Raw genomic sequence first — 26,002 nt, 5'->3', positions numbered from 1 at the left:
GTCTCAAAGGCTGTTCTAAAATTCAGGTAAGGGTTCAAGTAAGCTTCTTAGTGGGTTTACTTGCTTCTGGCAGGAGTGATCAGAAAGGCTTGGCTGAGTGAGAGCAATACTATACTTCCAGGGTCTGCAGGATTAAATGTGGACCTACAAGAGACCCCCAAATCAGGCCAGGTGAGAGAGAACTTGTTATCTTGATATCAACAGTCCCACTCTCTATCGAAACATTTCAAAGGAAGGATATAGACCTCTGTTTGGTGTCCAAGGGGTCTTTACTTTGTTAAACTCAGGGAGCTTAGAGCCAGGCGAGCCGTGGCTGATCAGACCAGCCATGAAGGGTGCCAAACATTCCTGAGGTCACTCTATTATCTTCCTACTTCACCCTAAGCAGATCCACTCAATACACTTAAGTCCCAAGTAATTCCAGGATGTTCGCCACTGCTCCATTTCATGGTAATTTTTTTTTATTAGTCATTGAAATTTGCTTTCAGTTTTTAAGATGAAATGACCTGCCCCCTGTCATGATGATGATTGTATTATGACCCAAGAAACCAACCTTTCCCTTCCCTCCCTTCCCTTTTCTTCCTCTCACCTCTCCTCTCTCTGTCCCTCCTGCCTTTCCTCTCTCTCTCCTCTCTCTCTCCCTCCCCTTTCTGTTTTTCTTTTTTTGTGGTACTGGGGATTGAGCCTATTTATTTATCTAGAAAAAGGGTCTAAGTTGCTGAGCCTGTCCTTTAGTCTGTGGTCCTCCTGTCTCAGGCTTCCAAGTGCTGGGATTATAGGCATGTGCCCCATGCCCGGCTCCAAGGAATATTTCTATTTCTTTTCAAAATGGGCGGATCGTATTAAACCGCATAGGGTACACTTCCATGCCACCTCCCCTGTGTTTATAAAAATCTAGTTATCAGCACTTGCAGCCACCATATCGAGCTATCTCTACCTCTCCTCTAACACCCTTCTAGAAGAGATGAAGGGCACCGGACATGGAGCTGAGACAATGTGTCTGCCACCAGCCGCTAATGATTTGATGATGAAGAGAATTCTTACCTTTTTCTGTCTCCAGGGCAACAGAGGGAGCCTGACCATGTAGTACTGACAGGACACTGTGAAAGGCTCTTCACATACTGTTCATGTCACACTATGCAATGCTGTCACCTCTTTCCACAGAAATGGCTGCAGCAGTCAACAGCAGTTAATTTCCATCTCACCACAGAGCTGTCTGGGAGAGTCACTTTGTAGTTGCCCTGCCTGTCTGAGAATATTGAACCCCCAAAGAGAATCAGGCATTTATTACTTTTCACAAGCACTAATGCAGCTGTTGAAGAACAAGCCAGCTGCTTTGCAGAGATGGGCACCTTCCTGTGTCCAGCATTTAATATTCACATTCATTCCATCCCAATGAGCCCTGCACTAGAAAAATGGATGACACCTTGGATAAACTCCTAAAAATCATCATGTACGTGTCTGCTGTTTAACAGACTCACTCGTTACACCTCCTCTCTGGCCTTGACTTCCCTGCAGGGCTTACTCCTGAGTGATTATAGCACAGTGCTCCGCACATATGTTTGGAATGATGAGTGTATGTTAGTGTGGGCTGGAAAAGGAAAAGAGCTGGCTCTGAGTCTCATTCCTGTCTCTTCTGACCTCATGGCCACAAACATTTTTTTCATCTCTCTGAACCTTAATTTCTTCATCTGTGCAATGTAGAAAGCGGTATCTTTTCCTGTAGGGCTATCACAAATATAAATGAGATAATGCAAAGTCCCTCCGATGTTGAAGAGGATGTTGAAATGGAATCATCTCTCTTCTCGTATATGTTTCTGTGGTTAAATATATGAGAGCTATTTATATATGCTAATTCCTCCTTTGGGGTGTTAGTTTCTGAAGTGGCATCGGGTCTGCTAATTGGGCTACTGTTTGATATTTAGTTACGTAAAATTTTAACATGTTTGAGAAATTGGTCAGAAAATGTAGGCAACATTTTCATGGGAAAAAACATTTGTTTTTATTTATTTTTATTTTTTTTATTTTTGGTGGCACTGAGGTTCCTGGAAGCCCTTCTACCTCCAGGCTACACTCCCAGACCTATTTTATATTTTTGTAACAGGGTCTCTTACGCCAGCGCGGCTGGCTTCGAACCTGCATGATCCTCCTGTCTCCGCCTCTCAAGCGTGGGGATTACAAGCGTGCGCCACCACACCTGGCAAGCACTTGGGGTTTGAATTTCATGATCTGCATCCTTAGTGTTTTGGGTTAGCATCCTGGCCGATGTGAACACGCGGGGGCTGCATGCCGCAAAGGCAGCGTCTCCCCTCTTGCGAGCACCTACACTCTGGCCTTGTGATCTGGGAGCCGGAATATGACATGTTTATATCTGTGTGCATGGTGGCCTAGTTGTTGAGAAATTAATTCACTGCACACAGAGGGCAGCGGGTAAACATTTGCTTCTAGTGGCAGAAGATAAAGTAGAAGTGAGACAGAGCTGGTGACCCTTGTCAGTCAATGCTTGTTTTTATCCAGAGGGCCCCTTCTCTGTTGTCTGGCCTGGTTTATTTTCATGGACACTCCCATTAATGAGCGCTGAGGGTTGTTTCCATCTCACTGGAAGCAAACTGATCCTGCAGCTGGGCTGTGGTCCAAGAACAAAGTATCACAATCTCCTATTCCCCTCCCAGCTCTAAAGGAGGGCTGAGCTTAACGTGGACCTGTTTTGGTCCCTTTGCAATGAGTTTGTGTGGCCTGTGGGACAAGAAGTGAGATAACAGCTCTGTTACCTATTAGTTGTTTACTTGGAACAAATTAAACTCTTTGAGCTCAGATTCCTCATCTACTAAATGAGTAGACTAGGACTTTTTTTAAAGGTTGTTGAAAGAATAAATTAAATATCATGTGTCCAATCAATGATATTTGATGCTGATACTGGAATGGTGTTATCTCTTATGTTTTTCTTTTTCTTTTAGTACTGGGGATTGAACCAGGAGCATTCTACCTCCGAGGTACACCCTCAGTACCTTTTATTTTTTATATTTAAACAGGATCTAAGTTGCTGAGATTCTCACTAAGTTGTTGAGGCTTGCTTCCAACCTGTGATCGTCCAGTCTCAGCCTTCCAAGTATAGGAATTATAGGTATACATTACCATACCCGGGTTTTTTTCTTCTTATATATGATCCTATAACTAAATATATGACAGCTATTTACGCATGATATTTCTTTCTTTGGGGTATTAACTTTTGAAATGATATAGGGTCTGCTAATTGGGCAACAGTTTGATGCTTAAGCACAATATGTGAATAAATGAAATTATCTTAATGTAATTTAATTTATAAGGTGTTTATAACCTGGGTGTATTTATTTGTAAGAATCCAGCCTACTTCTCCGCACAGTATCCATCTTTCCTGTTCATTAAAGTCAGGGCAGCTTGAAAAGAAAGACTCAGTCAGCAGGAAAATCTTAAGTACATTGGAAGAAAAAAAAAATCAGACTTATGCTAGACTGAATAACTCCCCTGGGGGTCTTGGTCATGATCTCCAGTGATGTTTTCAAACACACTCTTCAGTGAGTAATGATATTCTTGTAGCTGGAAACTAGGAACATGCTGAGGGAAAGAAAAGATCCCCAGTGAACTCCTGTCTTCTTTGAAAGGAATTGTGTTTGCGGTGTCCTTTTTGACTGTCAGTTTCTGGATGAAGTTTTGGACAGAAAACCATCCTCTAAAGGAACACTATTTTCTGTACTGATGTCAAATTTGGAGCTAGAAACAAGTAGAGCCTTGGCTTCTTAACTAAAGAGAAATCACAGACTACCTTAGCCTCCAACTTATTAAAAAATGAAGTTGACAGTGCTGTTTTACAAAATAATAAAATTTTACTTGGAAATGAGACAAGAGCGAATTGTTTCTTTTGCTATACAAAGTGTGTATACAGACCCATTGTTGTCAGATACTGCATCAGAGCCAGGGAAAGTGAACCACAGTGAATGGAAGCTTTATGGGCTCACACAGAGGATGCTGAGAGCAGGATTCAAAGACCTGAGTGACTTGTGGTCTGTGGTATTCTGTAGAACTCAGTCACCTCTCTCGGGCCAGGAGGGCAGAGTAGGTACCTCCCGAGTAAGGAAGGACATTCTACCCCTTATCTTTATGGCACTTCCACTCCTCACTGAATTGTAGAACTTCACCAACAGCGACTTCCTGCGTTTTTTTCCGGCTGGACATTCGCCACCGTTAATTGCCTTGTCAAATACTTTAAAATCAACATTTATAATTGGGATCTCAATTTATAGGTCTAGAGACTTTCACTCAAATTTGCAAATCCTTCTACCTCTTCATCAAGCAAGGACATTTGCTACTGGCATTTGCTCATAGCAGAGTCATGCCAATAACTGCTATCATTTAAGGAGCTTACTGTTATGGTGAGCTATGGAATGGCCCCTTGAAGAGCTCATAAATTGGTGTTTGGAGTTGATATCATCAGGTCTTGAGGGTCATAATCCCAGCAGTGGATAAATCTAGTGTAATGGATTTACTTGGGTGGGACCTGGCAGGCTCCAGGGTGTGGCTGGAGGCGAGTCCCTGGGGCCATGGCCTTGGGACACAGATATTTGGTTCCTCCTCCCCCTGTTCCCCACTCTGTTTTGCTGTCAGCCTCCATAATATAAAAAAAAAACATATCCCATGCACTTTCTCTTTCTCCCCTTTCAGCTACCATGCCCTGAGATCCAGGGTCCCTGGCCGCTGGTAGACTGAACCCAAAACCTAAAAAAAATAATTCTTTTTCTCTTCTCCTCTAAGTCACATGGTTCATCTTTAATTAGAGCTGCAAGAAGGCTGATGGATACAATTACTATACCATAAGACTCATGCTGTTTATAAGCCATTCAGTTAATTCCCTAACAACCTTAGGAAGTAAAATCATCTTTTTTAGAGATGTGAAATCTTAAGACAGAGAGGTTACATAGTTTGCTCAATGATGTGCATTTAGTAAGGGACAGGACCATGAATTAGAGCTACTGAGCTAGAATAGACTTAGAATAGTGTCCTGCTTCCTGCATAGCCACGGACCTTAGGAAGGCCCTACATCCTCTGGACAGGAAATTTGGAATTACTCTGATTTCCTGTGTTTCACTTCAGTCTCCTTGGATTCAGTAATCTCCTGGAGGGCATAGGCTGTGTTAAAGTTGCTTTTCATCTGATTTTACCTATGACTGTGAAAAGTTCAAATGGTCCCTAAATGTTGGGTTATTGATTTATACATGTCTCAGTTCAAGGTCCCTCCTCTTACCTTATTTCTTCAGAACCGTGTCCCCATACTGTTTCTTTCTCCTCTGATGTTTCTTCACTCTACATGAACTGGTAACAACTAGTGAACATTCATGTCAAAACATAAAATAATCTGGGCATGGTGGCACATGCCTATAATCCAGTACTTGGGAGGCTGAGACAGGAGGATTGCAGGTTCCAGAACAGCCTCAGCAAGTAGTGAGACTCTCATCAACCTAGTGAGACCCTGTTTCAAAATAAAAAATAAAATCAGGCTGGGGGGGGTGTAGCTTGAAGGTAGAATGCCTCTGGGTTCAATCCCCAGTAATGTGCACACACACACACACACACACACACACACACACACACACCCCTAAACATATACATACCTACATAAAATAAAATGCCAATATAGTCTGTAGAGGGACAGCAATTTCAGATGCAGTCCAAGCCAACCAAGATGGCTGACCCCTGACAGCGAATTCCATGTAAGCACTAGTGACAGTCACACTTACTTTCTCCTTACACTTTGGAGGTGCTTACTGCGTGACAGTACATTTCATTCCCATATTTACATTTTGTGTCAGTGTGTTAAGGCTGCAGAAGTATTAACTCATCTTTTATCTGTCCCTCAGTTCCTTTTTGCTCACCATAAAAATTAAGCCTCACTTCAAGGGCAACATGACATGTGGTTAAACTGTTAAATTATTATTTTTTTAAGAAAATCTTCTACAGGAACAAGCAAACTCATTCTCTTTAAAGTTAGAGTCTCAATTTGAGGATCTAATAGAAGATGAGGAATTTTAACTTTGCTGAAAAGCAGCATATAGCATGAACTTGCTACAACTAGCCAAATAACCCCGTGGACAGTCTCCTGAGGGCTGATCAGAGAACTGAATGCCATTTCTGACATACGAACCCCTCTGGGTGTCAGCAGTCACCAACATGAAGGTGGCCACGTATCCAACGGGTCTGATTGGTGACTCAAAAGAATGTAACTGTCCAATCATCATGCCTGAAAAATTGCTTCATGTACAAGTAGAGAGCACAGTCTAGTTTTGGTCTGTTTAGAGTTCACCATAATTGAAGATCTGTCTGGCAGGCAGTCATTTTAGCATTATAGGGTAATTTCTAGGATTTAGGATAATAGTAAAATCGATGAAGAATTGCTGCTCAGGTTAGGGTAAATTTTAATGGGTAAAAGTCTATCATGAAAAGCTTTATTTTCATGTTTGGAATCTACAAAACTAAAAGACACTTACTTTAGAAAACATCTTAACTAAAATTTTGTATGGATAGATGGAAATTGTAGCTTAAAATAACCACAAAAGAGATACATGTTAAACTCCACCTGTCTTTCCTATTTCTATTTCTTCAGGAATAAGCCACAACAATTGCAGCTTTCATGTTAGTGTGTCATTTGTCTGGGACTTAATTGCTTCCGGAATTTTGTTATTCCAGTCCCTCCCATTGTCAAACTGTGATGGCAGGTACCATCACTCAGAATTTTTATTATCTCACCTTAGATTCTCACTGTGTGGCAGAAAATGAGTTACACATTTTAGTTCCTTGTATTACTTAATTCTCACAGATAGTGAGGTTGGCCCAATTCTTATCTTCATGTTACATGAGAAAATCAAGGCTAAGTGAAGTCTAAGAGTTTTTCAAAACTAAATTTGTGCGTGTGGGACAATGACAGATGGTACTGTTAGTTGATTATGTCAGATTTAGGACCTTAGACTAGGTTGCAAATATTACATTTTTCTTTCATTATCTTTAAAGTTATGCCATTGTCTATACTATCCCTACATCCTTGTCCCAAGATCTAAAAAAGTGTCGGGTATTAGTATATAATAATTCCATTCATTTTTAATAACACAGCAACATAAATAGAAATGTGTGGAGAATGGAGGATACAGCCATCAACAGGAATAAAACAGCCATATATTTTTCTTTATATGCACTTGCTTTCTGTCCTAGAAATATTTTATCAAGATAAGTTCGCAAGCAGGAAGTTGATTTTAAAAAATGGTAATTGGGAGCCTGGTAAAATATATTTCAGAGTCATGCTAATCATGTGTGTCAAGATAACGGAAATTAAGGTGGCTTAAGCTTTCAGTTCTCTTCAGAAAAATCAATTATAAAGCAGTTACGCTGCTGACACTAAACAATAAATCCCTGGATTTAGTTAATAAAAAAAAAAACCTTTCACTTTCTCTGAAGGTTTTTTTAAAGCCCACAGAAGAAACTCATAACATTGATCTTTGACAAAGAGGGGGCTATTTAAATCAGGTGCATTAATTAATTAATTAATTAATATTTGTTTATTAGTGTGTGTGTGTGTGTGTGTGTGTGTGTGTGTGTGTGTGTGTGTTCCTGGTGATTGAACCCAGGGGCATGCTACCTTTGAGATACACCCCCAGCCCTATTTCATTTGTTCATTTTTGAAACAGGGCCTCACTAAGTTTCTGAGGCTATGATCGAACCTGTCACGCTCCTGCCTTAGCCTCCCAAGTACTAGGATTACAAACAAACATGCACCACCAGCCCTCGCCTAAATCAGGTATTTTTAGATTCAGACATATTCTTGTCCTTAGTCTCTTTAGATCAGCAATCATTTACCATCTTGGAAAACATCTCTCTACAGCTACCTGAGGTCTTCAATGCCCTCTCACCTCAAACTCTAAGGAGGGGTAGCCAGCCGGACATCAGCTTGCAGCTCGCTTGAGGTTCAGCACACTGCAAGTCAATTCATGGCTGGATTCAATCTTCTGGAGAATATATAATGACCAAATACGAAGTCCTTAATTCCAGCGACATAGTACAATTACCTGGGGCATTTCAGTTTTGTAAAATAAATGTCTGAAGTCCACCCCCCGAGAATCACACTTAAGGATACTGAAGCGGGGCCATGATAACAATTTCATTTCAGCCTCAATTAACCTTTATATAGTCACTGAGATGTTCACTGTCTTGTCACTTTCTAGTTTTGGACGATTAGAATCTTGCTGTCATTCTTTCTCTTTTTGTTCTCATAAAACCAATGACACAGAGGCTAAAGACACCATGAAAGAAAGTTTTTCAACAAGTATGGTTTTGCTCATTGCCTTTCAAACGAGCAATTAATTATTCATAACAATTAACTGAGTTATGAGTTTCTCTTCCAATATGTTTCTAAACATGAAAAGATTAAATGGTAATTTGCCATCAAATTTTATGTTCTATTTCTATTTCATGTGTCCAATAAAAGTTTATCTTTTTGAGCTCACTTTGTATTTCCTTTTGATATATTCATAACCAAATGCAATATACTATATTAAAATATTTATTATTAACGTATCAAATATTAACCACTTTTAAATTGTATGGATGAAGGAAAACAAATAGGCCACTTGTTTAAGTTTTCATGATTTTCCCTATTTTAATATGATTTGAATTTGTGCAATACATGTTGATAAAAACTGATAAGGTGAGACACTGTAAATTCCTGCCTCTTATCTGAATTTTTCCAAGGTATATGTTGCTATCATTACTCTATAAACATTAAGTGATTCAAAACAAATAACAATAACGAATACTCACTGAGCTTAGGAGTCAGTCTACCCAGGTTAAAAAAAAATCCCCATTTACTATCTTGTCCTCTACCTCTCAAACTTTAATGTACGTGAGTCACCCAGCTATGCTGTTAAAAACATTTCAGTTGGTCTGCGGCAAAGCCTGAGATTCTTATTTCTAACAAATCCCCCAAGTGATACTGATTGCTACTGGCTGAAGGATGATAATTTTAACTTTCAAGGAGCATCTCGTTGATTTTATGCACATTCCTTAGCTTTTTTGAGCCTCAGTTCCTCTCCCTGCAAAATGGGAATAACTGCTCATGGGATTTATGCAGATTAAATAAGATTATAAATGGCTTGACATAGCTCCTGACTACACTGCATGCTTAATAAAGAGTGGCCATTCTCATTACTATTACGTGTTAGTAAAGACAGCTAATCTATGACTTGGAATGAATGGCCACACTAAAATATATTTAAGGTTCCAACTCCGATATGAATCCAGGTCAGAGATACTCATGATCAAAAAAGCAAGCTAGAAAAGTGGAACTTGGAGTCCATCTTCTCAGAATTTGACAAGACTGAGGTACTTGAGACCTCTCTTGAATTATCAGCCCTTGGAGGGCAGGGATCACATTTTGTCTTTTAGTGCTAAAATTTAGCATAATCCCTGGCATGTATTAGGACTTCAATATTTGTTAAGCACATGATTATATCGATGAATGAATAGATGAGCGAATGAATGATTAAATGAATGAGTGAATGATCTGGGCAACTTTATAGCTCGACCACATTGCCAGAGAGAATTAAAAAGATGCGGGATGGTTCTATTAAGAAGCTCTTTCTGTCACTTGGTCAAATTAAATTTGGCAACCAAAGGTAAAAAGAAGGATATGGGTTTCCTGTATTGTATGATATAATCTTATTTGTTGTACATGAAGGAACATATTAAAATGGTTGATTTAATCAGGCTTCATTAGATGTTTCTATCAAATGAAACGGAAAGTTCTCTGACCCCAAACTCTGGGCAGTCTTTACTAAAATAAAAATAAATAAATAAAATTCGAGGCCTGATATAATTAGATATAAATTAGATGGAATTCATACAGTATGTCTTTACCTAGCTTAGCCTTCTTGTTGCAAAGTCAGCAAGTTTACTTTTTAATTAGAAAGATCAGGGGGGCAGTATCTCAGGAAAGACTTAATACCTCCACATGGGCACTAGAAAAGCTGGGTCAGCAGCATCACAGCGATGATGCAGTGATGTGGCCTCTGGCATCACATCACTAATAAACCACCAGGCTTGCCCCAGAACACTCGCAAACTCCGTCTTTTTGCATCAAAAATCCATTTGGACAACATAGTGATCTATATTATCAATCTTCACGATAAAGAATACAAGTTAATATATGACCTAAGTTCATTGGGTCAATGATATAATAAAAAGACCTATAGATGTCATTCTTAAAAACAATCACATCAGCCAGGTGGTGGCACACGCTTGTAATCCCTGCGCTTGGGAGGCAGAGACAGGAGGATCGTGCAGGTTCGAAGCCAGCTGCGCGCGCTGGCTTAGGAGACCCTGTTTCCAAATAAAAATGTAAAAATGGGTCTGGGAGTGTAGCACAGAGGTAGAAGGGCTTCCAGGAACCCCAGTACCACCAAAAAAAAAAAAATAGGGCTGGGGGTGTAGCTCAGAGGTAGAAGGGTTCCATTCCCAGTACCACCAAAAAAGCTTCGACTCTAAAACACATCTCATTTTTCCAAAAGAGTTGTAGATTAGAAAATAACAAAGCACAGTGTTAATCCTTCACATGTGCAGAATGGGGAATGGAAAATTATTTTTTAAATGTTGCAATTGTTTCTGTTTTGAAATGAGCACCTAGCAATCTCTGTGTGATCTTGGCTGTTAACTCTGAGAAAGAGCTAGAGATCCAGGTTGGATTCAGAGCAGAAGAACTGTGTGTAGGTCTGAATTTTTAGTGTGTATGCATGTGCATATATATATATATATATATATATATATACATATATACACACATATGCCTGCTTGAGATGATATCCAATTTTGTTGAGATGTGCATCGGGATAATCAATTTTTTTTATTTTTATTAATGGGCTTCTTTCCTCTCCACCTTGCAGCAATAGATAATGGAAGAAAAAAAGTAGATGAAAAGCATACATGCATTTAAATGGGGATGGGTTGTGACATTATTTCTGTGGGCATTCCAGAAGGACCTGGGTTTAGTAGGCTCAGTTACACTCAAAAGAGAACGGGGGGGCAGAAGGGTAGGGGTTCACAGTACTGACACACACTTTGTGCAGAAGAAAATACTTCTGATATTAAAGGTGATGGTTAAAAAATACTACCTTCTCAACATGATCTGTATGCATTATTTCCCTGTGCCCTTGATATTGTACCCTTGTGCTATTACTGTGATTCTCTCTTCGTAGAGCTTTTGCTGATATTCAAGGTGACAGGTTTTTCCTGAAGAAGGCAACAGAACGATTCCTCACACCAACATGAGCAATCGTGATCATAATATGGCCAGCCTGACTTCTCTTTTATTAGTTGCTGATTGCACTAAATTGATGCTAAATTGGCTTGGCTGGCTCTTAGAGCCTTTAAACAGCTGGCATCGACTGTATCTATGATCTTGTGCTGAAAATTAAATGGCCAAAGCCTTCATGTTACTGGGAACCCTAACATTTTTCTTAAGGTCAATTGGGGCCTTGTAAATACGAACCCGGTAGATCAACTGTCTGTGATATCCATGTCAAGATTTTAATGAGATGTAGTTTTTTCTTCTGTTCTCTCCTGACTCCTGCCTCATATTCTTTCTGTTTTACTTAATAACTCTTCTGTTTCTTTATTTCTAACTGCTGGGTGAGTTTGGAATAAATCAAACTATGGTATGCAGACCAAATCCACCCTGCCTCCTATTTATTGTGGCCTATAAAATAAAATGTTTTTCCATTTTTAAATGATTAAAACAAAATTAAAACAAAAGTAATGTTTCTTGATGTGTAAAATTATGTAAAACCCAGATTTCAGTGTTCATGAATAAAGTTTTTTTTTTTTTTTTGAACACAGGCACACTCATTCATGAGTGTTGTGTCTGACTGTTTTTGTCCTAACGCAGAAGAGATGGGTAACTGTGACAGAGATTGTAAGGGCCCAGGAATCTTGAAATAGTGACTATTCGGTCCCTAATACAGTTTGTTGATATCTTGGCAAATCATCAAAGCTCCTACAAAGTTAAACTGACAAAATCCTACAAAATGCCACAGCAAACATGATCAACAATAAATACTTGCAACAGGGGGTGTGCTAAGTATCAGGGGAATTGCCCTCAGTTTTGACATCTGTAAAATGAGGGAAACAAATCTTCTCATGCCTGTGGAATGAGATGATGCATAAATGTGCCTGACAGACAGGGCTCAGTAAATAACAATCTTTATTATTTTAAAATAATAATGATTATTTCTCAGAAATTTGCCCATATGTAAACAGATCAGACCATTTGTGAGATTTCAGGGTCCCAGAATTATAGGAAGGAGCAATGGGGTGAGTTCCCTTGAAGCTTTCTCAAAAGGAGCACAGCCCATAGCTGGGTGTGGTGGCGCACGCTTGTAATCACCACACTTGGGAGGCAGAGGCAGGATGATCGCACAGGTTCGAAGCCAGCCTCACTGGTTTAAGAGACCCTGTTTCCAAAAATTAAAAAAAAAAAGTATAAAAATAGGTCTGTGGAGGTAGAAGGGTTTCCAGAAACCCCAGTACCACCACCAAAAAAAAAAAAAAAACAAAAACAAAAAAAACAAAAAACGGAGCACAGCCCAGAAAGGGCTGAGATAGAGGGTCAAGCAACGTTTCTGGGGGAGGTGGAAGCAGAGACTCCCCAGAACCAACACCCCTCCTCCAAGCCAGAATTTAGTTGCCAAAAACCTACCATCACACCCTACCCCTGATGCTCTACCCAGGAATTCTGCTCTGGCAGGACAACTTTCTCCAACAAGGTTCAAGTGGAATGGCCAAATCAGGCTGATTTTCACACTTAGTCGTGACCTTTGTATATGCAGCATGTGAACATTTTTATATTCTCGTACACATCCACACGCACACCGTTGCCAGGTGAATCCCCATGCATGTTCTGTCTCAAGCAAAGAAAGGACTCCACCTATCGTATTCCCACTTGGCCTCTGAATTGACTTATCCGATAAGACCTGGCTGCTGCATTCTTACTGGGCTGCTCATAGAAGAAACTGTGCCTGTGTTTTTCTGTGAGAGCAGACATTCCACATGCCTTCCGCTGTTAAGCTTGGATAGTTCTGTGGTATGAAATGGCTGAATTTTGGCATACCTGTCATTCTCAATATTCTCTTCAAATAAAGAAGAAAATTAGCATGGCTTGTGAAGTAAGTCGCTGTACTTGGAGCTGTTCAATAGAAATTTCAAGGGCCTCGGTGATTATTTTTGTTCATCGCTGTTATCTGGGGGTGCTCTCTGAGTTGAGCACTGGACAGCTAAGTGCTAGGCTAGCAGGCAAGTCTTAGGGTGCTAGCAGGTACCTGGAATTGCTGTCCAGAATGTGCACTGTCTCTGTTCTATGTAAAGTCTCAGCAATTTGGGAGCTACTGGCTTTGAATGTACTTAGATATTATCTTACCGTGAAAGACATTCTGAGCAATTTACCCTTGCCAGTCCAGCTCCATCAGTATTTGCCTCTTATGGTTGCTGCAAAGGGAGCCATTAATGTGTGAAGAATTCCAGCCGTTTCCACAGTACAAGCCCTGCCCTCCACTCCAGGGTGGCAACAGGCCCCTGATGTATTAAAGGCTAGTGGACTTTTTCTAACAATTTCAAATTAAAGTTAAGAGTCAAGGGAAAATAAGAACTGCAACTGGGAAACCACAAGTCTTAGCATGACTATTGTGTAGCATTTTCCTGCTGAATCAGGAGAAATTTCACAACAGGGACAACCCTGGGGTTTACTTTTTTAGCTGACAAAATGAGCCTTTTCCCCCCAGGACGACTACCCAGCATATTTGTAATGCCTACAAATTGCTACTTTCTATCTTCTGTCTTCCTAGTATTTTCCCTTTTCAATTACCTCTGGAAGGCTCCGACTGGCTCTGTTTATAGAGCGCTGCCTTCCCACCTGCAGGAGCGGTACAGCAGGAGCGGCAGTCAGGGCTCCTCTTGGAGTGTTTATTGCCCATCACTGTTATGTATGCCGTGCTCAGGAAGGGAACAGCTACTGGTGTTCAGGTTGCTAGCAAGGAAATTAAAAGCTTGAATTCAATGCTGCCGTTCATTTTATTGATGAGACCAACTCTTAGGGATAGAGATAAAAGAGTTAAATGAGAGAGATCTGACATCAAGGACTGTGAGTGCTCTGAAGCGTCACAAACACAGTCTGCTTTAAGTGGCATGCTGCCTGTCAATGGGTCCAACGAGTGAGGTCGGTGGTGAAATGTGTACTGGACATTTTAAATAACACAGCAAATAGGAAGAGACAGCAACAAGAGGCAATTGAAAAATTACAAGTTTGGTTTAAGGTATTTGTCTAGAGAGGTATAATCTTCATCTCACAGAAGCAATTGGAAACATCGTCTTAATATCATCATGATCACAAGTTGTCAGGCCTGGAAAAGTTAATCTCATAGGAAAAATAGAAAAGAAAAAAAAATCCTCCTGAGCTACGCTATCAGAATCTCTAGGAAAAGTATATGTCTTTCATTTATGGTATATGCCTTTCATTTATAACTTTTGGAGGATTGGGAACATGGGTAGTGATAAGTGCAAGAGTTTGAAATCTGTTGGGGAAAGAGAGGTAAGATTTTTGAGAACAGCTGAGTGGCCAAACTGTGACTCCTTATAAGAATGGAGTTGGGCCCTTCCATGTCACCTTTCATCTGCCCCATCCACTGTGTTCTCAAAGAGCTGGAAAAAAATAATTTATGGAACATACAAGGTTGAAACCACCTCCTTCTTTTACAGTGGTCTTTATTCTATCTTCCTGAATCAACTAGTCTACTTGACAAATAATAACCCTCCCAATACCCACTGATGTCTGTAACATGCATAATTATGTTCACCAACTGGCTTCAACTACCTTCCTTCCTTCCTTCCTTTTACTTTTGGTACTGGGGATGGAACTCAGGGTCATTCTATCTCCAAGCTACACCTCCAGCTACTTTTATTTTTTATTTTGAAACAAGGTCTCACTAAATTGCTTACGGTTTTGCTAAGTTGCTGAAGCTGACATTGAACCTGTGATGAGACCAAGTACTTGGTCTCAGCCTCCCAAGTACTTGGATTACAGGTGTGTGACACCACATCCAAGTTTCAATTCTTTTTCATGTAAAAAACTCCACATCAAGGAGAGGACTCTCCCTCATTATTGTCTGCTATATTTAAAATGTTGTTGCTAAGGACTAGGTTTTCACTGTTCCAGGTATGCTTTGGTAGGGCTGTGACTGCCTCTGAACTTTATTCAGTCTGAAACTGTGTTCACTTTTTTGCCACCCATAATACACTACTCTAGAACTGAGTGTGGGTTCTATCCAGGATGTCCACATCATTGTCACTGAGCCACTATTCGTACAATTATCCACTACTTGCATTTTTCCAATTTATTTTTGAGCCTAAATTTGCAGCAGAGCATCTAGTACATATCAGAGACTAAATTAATGCTCATCAAAACCTAATAAGTAAGGCTTTTGGATTGCTAACTTGGTTACTTTAGACATCTCTCATTTTTTCTGTAGTCTATCGGGAACAATTTGTGCTTTTATTTTTAAACATTTAGTGACTATGTGCATGTCCGTGCACACATATACATCCATACACATTTTTAAAAGAAGGTGTAAGATCTTCTTTTTCAAAAGTGGTTTGAATTTTTTTTAATATGTGGAACAATGCCCTTGGGGTTTGGTAGCATTTACTGAGGTGACACTGGCAGCTTTCCATTCTCAGTAAGTGGTTTTAGTAGCTCTCCCAATTACTTCTTTCTTCACTCTTTTGGTGAAGAAATTCTTGTTAATACAAGTGAGCAATTTTGAAGGACAGAACTTTTAGCCTCTATCTTGATATTTCAGTTTCTTCATTTGGGGAGATAACAGTCTTTAAATTTTCTAATTTTCCACTGGACAATGTACTGTCTAAATGGTCAAATTGTCTATAATATGCCTCTACAATGCCTTTCCATGGACTTTGAATTTGACTGAAAAATATTTCACTGTCTCTATCTTCTAATTTAACTATAAGTCTACATCTCCTTGACCTATAGTTCTCTTTTCTAATCCTAGTATATATTTCTTAGGATTACATTTTACCTTTGCATATCTTTATTGTAAGTATGAGTTGCGTTCTATCTCCATGATACCCGTTATCTATCCCTGGCATTCACAGTTGACATTCTTGATGATTATGGCAGCACACAGTATAAAAATGAGTCCCCAAAGATGTCCACATACTCCCCTCCAAAGCCTGTTACATTATATGACAAAAGAAACTTTACAGATGTGCCTAGATTAAAGACCTTAAGATGGGGAAATTGCCTTGGGTTGTCTGTGTGGGTCCTTTCACAAGCAAAGAGCCTGATGTTGGGGATGGAGCTCAGCAGTAAATCACTTACCTAGTATGTGTGAAGCCCTGGGTTCAATCGCCAGTACTGAAAAAGCCAAGTGGAGACCCTTGTGAGCTGTAGTCAGAGACAGAGATGATGTAGTAAAGGCACACAAAAAAGAAAAGTGCCTGGCTTTAAAGATGAAGAAAGAGTGGATTCAAGGAGAGGAATGCAGGAGACCTCTAAATGTTAGAAAGGAAAATGAAACGGATTCTCTCCTAGAGCCTGAAGAACAGGCTCTCAGTGAGACCTTTATTGACTTCTAACTACCGAACTGTGAGACAATAAATTTATGATATCTTAAGCCATTAAGTTTTTGGTAATTTGTTATAGCAGTAGCAGAAGACCAATATAGTTATTGTGCATTCTCTGCAAGGAGATATATCTAAGCTATGATGTTTTGTTCCTTAACCTTTTTCTTATTCTCCTCCTGAGAATAACTATTTTTTTTTCCTGTGGTTTGCTACAATATCTGGCTTGACAGATTTATCAGGGTATTTTTCCAATCTTTCACTCACATTTAATTAAAAATCTTATTGATCAGGTCATTGAACTGAACACATTTCCCATTTCTCGGCAGTCTATGTTCTGATCACTTCTGAGAGCCCGTATTCTGATGCTGTAGGCCATGGTCTAGCAACTGGGTCTCAGTTTCCTTTCTGTCACCTGGGTGTAGTTCTTAATTTCCTACAGCTCTATTCTAAAATTATAACAATAGCATTTAAATTTTGTCACTAAGTTTTTAACTTTAATCCAAATATGCAGACTATGGGTTCTTCTGAAATTATCATTACTATTCATGTAAGTTAGTTAAAAATGAGTATCAATCAGTGGCTTTAATAAACAATGCAGGATTTTCCAGTGCACCTTATTTACATTCGCCAGGAAGACAACATCTCTCTTCACCAGCCCCATATAAGCTAGATATGGCTATTTCTAGTCTGTCAACCCCCCAAATCACAAACCTCTGTCCAGTTCTTTTGGTGCTGGTAACAAGGGTTAACCCTTCACATTTTATATGAACCATGTAATGCTGCTTCCTTTTTAGAAGTTTTAGTTTTATTCTCTGGGACTTGGCTATTGTCTCTTATCTGATTTCAAAAGAAGTATTTAAAAAAATCTTCTCTTAAAAAAATCTCTCTATTCTCGTGGTCTCATTCTTCTCTTGGGCAACCTCAGCATTAATTTTGATTCTACAGGGCCTCCTTAAAACCTTTTTACTTCACTTTTCTCTCCCAAATCATTTGCTCTGTACTGTCTAACATCTATTCATTCTAGTGGTATTCAAGTATTTCACCTTTCTCGCAGACAGACTGGCTTACATTTATGGGGCATAGAATTGGTGGTTCTCCTCAGGCAGAAAATTTAGAGATAAACCTGGAGTTCTTCAGTTTCTACAGCTAACGCTATGCAGTGACTTTCGGAGTCTGTCTTGCTTCAGCCCCTTGTGTCATCCTTGTTTTGAACCTAAGGGCTCTTTTGAAGCCCCTGGGCCTGCAGTTTGCTTCTTCAACAGTGGCCAATCTTGTTAAAAGTTCTGTGCTAAAGTTTTTAGACATTGGCTTTTGTCTAATCTGCAAGATTTTTTTTTTAAATCGACACATACTTGGAACTAGGTAATAATAATTACATACTTGCTATATACCAGGAGATTTCTCTTTTATTAATTTCTTTAAATCTTCACAATTACCATATGTGTCAGATCTTATAATATTCCTGTTTTTGCATGAAACACTGGGTTGAGACCCAGTAATTTCTTCCAAGCCTTGCAAGTGCTAAGGGCTGGCCGTGGATTTCAAACCTGGGTTCATATAACTCCAGAGCCCCTCAAAGAGCACGCTCCCTTTGTTTCCCACACAGGATGCAAGTGATAAGGTTAGTGACTGGATCCCTCTTCTTGTTTTCTGTTCTGAATCTCAAGTCCTTTTGGACTGGACAATGCTCCTTTAGCTTGTCCTCTGGGGGAACTGGAGCTCTGGGCTTGGATCTCTCAGACTCTTTCTAGACTTTTCCGTCAGCTCTGCTGGCAGCGCCTGTGCAAATGTCTGCTATGTCCTTTCTCATCACCGCAGGCAGTCAGCCCTACTGTATCACTGTCTTTGTTCTTGGCATTGGTTTCTTGTGGCCAGGTTAATATCTCTACCATTAATACTTGTGGCCAACCCAAGGATGTGTGGGCACTGTGTGTTAGAGTGGAGGGGCGAAGGAGAAGAAAGTGACCTGAGGTACATTCCTGCAGGCATTCCTGTGTCTGAACACGTAGGAATGATTGGAAAATATGTGTCCAGCCAGGGCAGGTGGTCCCCTGTTACTGCATTTTGAGGTGGGTCTCAGGCATCCTAGGGAAAGACGCTTTAGAGATCCTGGTAAAGTAGTTATTTGCCAACTAGTGGGAAAATGACTGATTTTGACATAGAGTCTCAGCCCTGTGTGGGTGAGTCAGAGGGAAGAAAAAAAATATTTCATCGTCATACAAAAACCTTCCTGTATGCTCAAAGGTAAGTGGAATATATTAAGTTTACATATCAAATCTAGTCTCTACTCATTTACAAGCCTCCCTTAAGTGAGTAGCCAGAACAATCTTTCTAAAAATAAATCTGTTCCTTTGCTTCTTCTGCTTCTGCTCAAAACCATTCTCCTCTCTTATGAAATGAAACTTCTTAGCTTACAATCCAAGAGGTCACATGATTTAGTCCCTGGTTATTTTAACAGTTCTCCTCCTTCCAAACACACACACACACACACACACACACACACACACACACACACCTTGTTCTCTAGCCCTATCAAAATTCCTTGATATTTCTGGGACATGGGATGTCAGCTCATGTACCTTTGCCCACTTTTTCTGTCTGGAAACCTCCAATAAATCCTTTAGTACTTTACTTAATTCACCTCTCTGGGGAGCCTTACTCCCGCCCAGAGCTTTAGGAGTAAATAGCTATGTGCACACCTCTTCCTTTCTATCATGATTGGTGAATCCCAATGCTGGCCTCACTGGATGGTGAATCCCAAGTCCACATGTTCACAGCAGCTATTTATTTTCATCCTTAAGATGCTACCGTTAGCCTGATGCCTAAGTCATGGTAGGTACTCAGTACATACTAAAGACAATAAATGCATTCATTCCTATCACCCCGGGGATTCACAAATAAAAATGGGAGTGATGGAGCTGGAGCACAGAGGGTTTTGTGATTTGTACATCAGTCTTCAGTTCAGTCCAGTCCAGTCCTCCGATTCCAGAAGGGAAAATTTGGTGCCTTTATAATTGATTATAACACTAAAAAATAGTATAGAAAATTGAGTGAGGTCCTTTTTGGGTTATATTTCCCCAAGACAATATTAATTTATTTTCTTTTCCAAAGTCTTACCCTGATTGCACTCCAGGAACTTGTTCATAAGGTCCTGCGACATCAAGAACCTTACATGAGACTTTTTCTTTAAAAGTGTGTCTTAATTACAGTCTCTTTCTTTATGTCATTGGTGATTGACTCTATCCTTCTTCTGTCTGACTCTCTCTCCCTCTTCTGACTGCTGGCCAGGTCTGTGTCTCACTGCCCACCCGTTCCAGGACTATTGGCTGCCCACTGAGGCCACCATCTCATGTGGTGGTTCTGGGATTCATCCTTAAGGACTAGTACTATTTGGGATCTGATGACATGTGGGAGAGTTTTCAACCATGGCCTTATCCAGAGCTTATGTGCAGGTGTGTTGCTTACACTCTATTAGACTATCTTTAATGATCCTCTCTTGGAGCCCAACTTCTGCTCCTGGAATTTCACTTTGGCTTTCTGTTATGTGTATGTACCTACTGTGTACCTACCAGATAACTATAAATCCCATAAGTAGCATAGAGAAGATTTTATCACTTTCTATAACATTTTCTATAAAAATTGCCTGTAGTTAGTCATTTTTAGTGAATTGATCATATATATTTTATTATACAGAATATAGAAGCTAATATATATTATAAAAATAATATAATTTTCTATAGAAATTAGCTCTAGATAGTTCTTGTATGCTGACACTCTTCCAGGTGAAAAGTAAACAAAATTATCTAACACTGTGCTGTCCAATATGATAGACATGTGTAGCTAGCTATTAGGTCTTGCAATATATCTAGTTCCAATTAAGATATAGGTATAAAAAACACATCTGCTTTCAAAGACGGTGAAAATATGAAAAATTTGTCCTTAATGCTTTATTATTTCAGTACTGGGGATGGAACCCAGAGGAATTCTACCTACAAGGTACACCCTCAGCCCTATTTTTTATTCTTTATTTTTGAAACAGGGTCTCACTGAGTTGCAAAGGGCCTCACTAAGTAGCTGAAGCTGTCCGTGAACTGCGATCCTCCCACCTCAGCCTCCCGAATGCTGGGATTACAAGTGTGCATCACCATCCCTGGCCAATGCTTTTGATAACAATATCAAAATGATATTATTTTATATATTTAGAGTTAAATAAACTAAATTGTCAAAATCAATGTCTCCTGTTTCATTTACATTTTTTTTTAAATGTGGCTAGCATATCCAAGATCACATTATGTGGCGTACACTATTTTCTACTGGCCACCTCTACTCTAGAGGATGCATTTTATGATTATTTAATATTAAACAGTAAAATATGTGTAAGTGGAATGGGATGTTAATGCAGAATTACAAAACAGAAAAGGTTATTAATGACAGGAATAAGCTTCTGCTCGGATTTTTAAATTTCTGTTTCACGTACACACTGACATGCTACCTGCCTTAACAAGCTTTTAAGAAGACCTGATCATCTCCAAAGAAATGAGGCTTAACCAAATGGCATCTGTCTAAAGCTCACTATGTGGTACCTAACCTCAATGGCTTAAAATCAATATTGATTTTTGTCATTTATTTTACCCTGACATTTAAATATCCCGTAGATTTATTGCCTTTGAATTTTTGGTTAGGATTCAGTGATGGGTATGAGAGCAAGGGTGGTAATAAGTTATATAGATATCATTTAATTTATTAGCTCTGGAGCTCCAAGGGTAGCTTTCAGCTCAAGAAATATATTAACCACTTACACATCACCCTTCAGTTTGCGGTGAGACTTTCCAAGCTGGGTCCCTACTGTGCTACTTAATTTATGGTCTGGCCAGGTACATGGATCTTCATAAAATATTTCAATATAAGTTGTGCCAGCCATCAGAAGGCATGAAGATGAGCTTCAAAGAAGCTATCTGAACAGTTGATAGATCACTCTCCTCTACAGGCTACGGCTCTAAGTAGCCTTTAAAGCTTGTCAGCGAATTGGGTCTTTTTCTGCTCTGAGAAGCTGCACACACCGGCCTGGACAAGCAAAATCAGCCATGCTGCAGCAGGCAGAGGACAGCTCCCAGAGTTACTTACGTTGACAGCCGTAGTGCCAGGAATTTCCCGGCAGACACTCATCACACTTAGGCCCTGTCGTTCCAGTCTTACACTCACAAAATCCTGAGCCATTACAACGATCATGGATTGAGCCCAAAGGGTTACAATAACATTCTGCAGAAACAAGACAACACACAGGCTGGAGACAAGTCCACATGGCTCATAGGTTAGCAACACAAGAGCGTCGCTGACTTAATGCATCACTTACTTAAAGAAAGATGCCCATTAATGAAATGCTTCAGCAAATACGGCAATTTCAGGACCATTTATTTATTTGCTCAGCCTTCCATGATATCACTTTTATGATATAGGAGGAAATCAACTGAAAACTTCCGAGGAAATAAGACATCATGCTTTTCACTGGTACTAGATCATAATGGAAATTCCATTTGTTAAGAGTATTTTTAGCTGGTTTAATGAACACCATGAGAAGTTTGTATATCAAGGATAAATCAATATGCCATCAGTGTAAACTCTGTTTTAAATTATTCAAATGGGCTTATCTGTTATACTCAATATTTGAGAACTGCTGAATGTTTTAAAAGTGCAATACAAAAGCACTTTGCTCACTCAAAGATAGTTGTGCTCTGTGATTTGGGACAGTGTCTTAATTTATTTATATACACTGTTTTGTGATGGGCCCTTATATGTTGTTTATGCTACACAAGATAGTATAGCTTCTATGCAGCCTAGATGAATGATCATGAAAGAAAAATAAATTTCATAGTCCCCAATAAATTTTAACATAGATATAATTTGAGATGTGTATCTTTTATGATAACATCTGCTGGCAGGATACTACAACTTTGCATAGAAAAAAGAAAACAGGATGTTTTCCTGATTCAGCACATACTCATATGTAGGATGTTTTTACTCCTGGAGATCTATATGTTTAAAGTGTGAACCAGAAGTAGGAATTCCTTTGGCTCCCATTATCTGGCAGGATTGTGCAGACCATGTACAGCTTAGGAAATCTGTGCCCCTGAATCCCTTTCTGGATTCCATGCAGTGTGCTCTTGGGCTACTTATGATACCTTCCTGTCTCTCACATTTTTATTTTAAAATGAAACCATTAAAAGTTTCTCTTGCTAAAATCTGAACAAAATTATAACACCAGCCAAGTTCTGAAAACTTCATTATAATATAACCAAGTTTAGTGTCTTACATTAACAATGGGGATTCACTGTTTAACAATACACAGGAACTCAGGAGTTCTGCTTTAAACTTGAGTCATAGAGACTAGTTAGATAATTTCTTAAAAATGTGGAGGATATTAGAATTAAGATTTATTTCATCTTGTCAGGTTTTGATGTTAGCATTCTTATCAAACAAGCATTTATAAGACTAACAATTATATATATATATGTAAAAATAAGACTGAACAAGCTCTAAAATGCTCTCTTTTTGCCTGGCTTAGTTTGTACTTAATAACTAAGGTTTTATTTTAAGCTGACATTTTCTAATGTGTATCTGTGTATGTATGGAAACTGTTTTTAAATAGTGGCTTTGTTGTGGTTTTCAGTGTTTGTGCATATGTGTGCTACAAGTTTGTACCTATACTGAAACTGTAATATGTTCCTACTATTTAAAGTGTGTAAGTTGACAATGAATCATCAACATTTTGTAAGCCAGTTAGCAGAGTTACATCTGGCCAGCACAAATTCACATACTGTTCTAGTTAATTAGCCCACAACAACCAATTAATATGGGGTCTCAGATGCAAAAAAAATGTAAACAAAATTAAAAGGCAAACAAACAATGAGGCCTCTAAGCCACAGTACATCCCGGCGGTTGTCATAAGAAAAGGTGGTAAATATGGCGACTTGGTCATGAAAACAAATGATAAGGAGAAGTGTGTTTTTTACCCTCCACCTCACATACAAATAATTCAGTTTTTCAAAAATATCACCAATGTTCCATGGTGGATGTTGAGGTAATGGGAATAGTCTTGAAGGACCATATTTTATTCCATGAAACTATGAAGAATATACAGGGCTGTTAGATTACAAAACAACATGAAATACCTTTGGTGGCTTGATTAAAAAGTTATACTGCCATTTGATTTATAGATATTAAAACTGTCTTGTGTATGCTTTGTTCTATATAATGTACCTCTGATTACCTGATCTTGGGTTTCAAGGAGAATTAAATAATACATCATTGCTTTGAGGTATGTTTAGCAGCAACTGCTGAGCCCTGTGTTTCACTCTGATGCAAAGCTTGTTAGCAGGGATTATTAACAGTGATTACCCAAGGTCATGAACCATGCATCCTCTAACTTCCTGCTTAATGCTGAGGTTTATATGAAACAGAAGCATGCAAGGATGTCATCTTCATGTAATTGTTGCATCATTGCAGGTTAATCACATGCATCTTTGGAGAGGCTGTGTTTGGAATTTGTATGAAAAATGGGTAAATTTACCAGTAATCACATAGCAGCAATCACCGTGGCAACATGGACCAACCAGCTGCATTTTTATTTGCCATAATATAAAATGATGCAAGTACTTTACAACATCTATTTCGGCCCAGCGCCCACGTTTATCAAATATATGAACTCTTCCCTCACAGCCAGAATTGCAAATTTAATTGCCAATTGTTAAAGAATTGGCCAAGTACCTCTTTTGAAATTTTAATTTAGAGAAGGCTTAGATGAAATTCAAAGTTTCCAAGATTAGTGCTGCCTAATTCTGTGAAAATGAGTTAGGTAAATATCTATTCATTTTCATTAGTGCTTTCTAGACAAAATGGTATTAAAATTAACTCTCAATTACTTGTGGTATATCCTCTCAAATTTAATACTCAACCTTTTTCTTAAGTCTTTGCCTTTAAGTTCTTTTCTCTTTGGCTTCTCTAAAATGTTTAATATTGTGAAACATTTTAATCTTCTGTATTTTGCAAAAATGATCAGATTTTATTTCTGTGTTCCTATTTATTTTACCTTTTCTGTTGTCTCCATATGTATAGGATGACATTTATGTATTTTTACAAATGGTGTTCAGTGGAATGTATTCTACCTTCTAAATTCAGACAGCTAAATGTCTTTGGGTTTTTATTAATATCCTCAAATCTTTGTAACCCAAGTGTTCTGAAGGCAATTGAATTTCTCTTCATGAGCTCATAGTCAAATTTTTGCTGCCATCCAAATAGCATACTATGAGTAAAAATTTGACAGGCTTAGCTTTGCTGATTGTGGCAGTGTGGTTCAGGAGAGAGTGTTCAATCCTTGAAGTCAGGAAGCCCTTTGCTAATGCTGTATGATTGGGGTCAACTTGTCTTATTTTTCTCAACTAGAAAGCAGAGGAACTTGTCAGCATGATACTTACCCTACTGCTTTGTTAATAAGGATTAAGTTTAAGAAGTTTGTAGATCAGTTCATAGTTTACCGAGTATTTTCTGTATATTCCATCTGATCCTCACTGGACCAGGAGGATCAAAAGACTTACCTAAGACACACAGCTATTAAATAGCAAACTGGGTCTTCAACCCAGCTCTCCAGCTTCTAACTCCAGTAATTTCTCCACTAATTCACAAATAATAAATAAGGAAGCACTTTGAAAAATAGAAAATATCGTAGAAACAAGAAGTATTATATATATATTTGGCCAAATTTAAATCAAAATGATTGCACAGTTATTTTACGTGACATTTGGCAGGGATCTATATGACCCTGACAACTCAATCAGAACACAGTAATCTAAAAAATGCAGATGAATTGGAATTTTTAATGAAAAATCACCTGTCATTTTCCATCTTGTGAATTCTATTAAATTTAGGTTTTATGTGGCAAAAAAAAAATCTACTCTTAATATTGGTTGCCTATATGGCTAACCACTGGTATGATAACAGATATAGCATATAAAATGTATGCATTTCTTCAGGGTAAGTCATGGAGTGAAATTCCATTTATAATTTTTTATTTTTCTATCAGCCTCCCTTTTTAAAAGTTGAGTTCTATTATGTAAAAGGTAGGAAAAGCTTTTCTTAGTGGAAAGGACACCAGTCCATCTCCAAGTGATAAGAGCAGTAGCCATTTTATGTGGAAACTCAAGGAACTCCCAAGGACCTGGTCTTCCATGATTCATGCATCTTGGAAGATAAGAGAATTAACTGAGCAATTAATTATTCCTTTTGGGGACTGTAGGAAATTTCAATA

General features: G+C 38.9%; 1 protein-coding gene across 1 annotated transcript in view; it reads right to left on the bottom strand.

Annotated features, from left to right (window-relative positions):
• Window positions 1–26,002, bottom strand: part of NTNG1 (netrin G1) — a gene marked incomplete at both ends in the record, with an annotated part of 365,829 nt that overhangs the window by 27,959 nt on the left and 311,868 nt on the right. Inside the window, one exon of the mRNA XM_080691481.1 lies at window positions 21,826–21,960. Within this exon, the coding sequence (XP_080547607.1) occupies window positions 21,826–21,960 (135 nt within the window). The remainder of the gene's footprint in view (window positions 1–21,825; window positions 21,961–26,002) is intronic.

The sequence above is a fragment of the Muscardinus avellanarius genome (assembly GCF_963383645.1).
Source record: "Muscardinus avellanarius genome assembly, chromosome: 3".
In the NCBI taxonomy this organism is placed as follows: domain Eukaryota; kingdom Metazoa; phylum Chordata; class Mammalia; order Rodentia; family Gliridae; genus Muscardinus; species Muscardinus avellanarius.
Note: the sequence above shows the minus strand (reverse complement) of the source record. Positions and strands in the feature narration are given on the sequence as shown.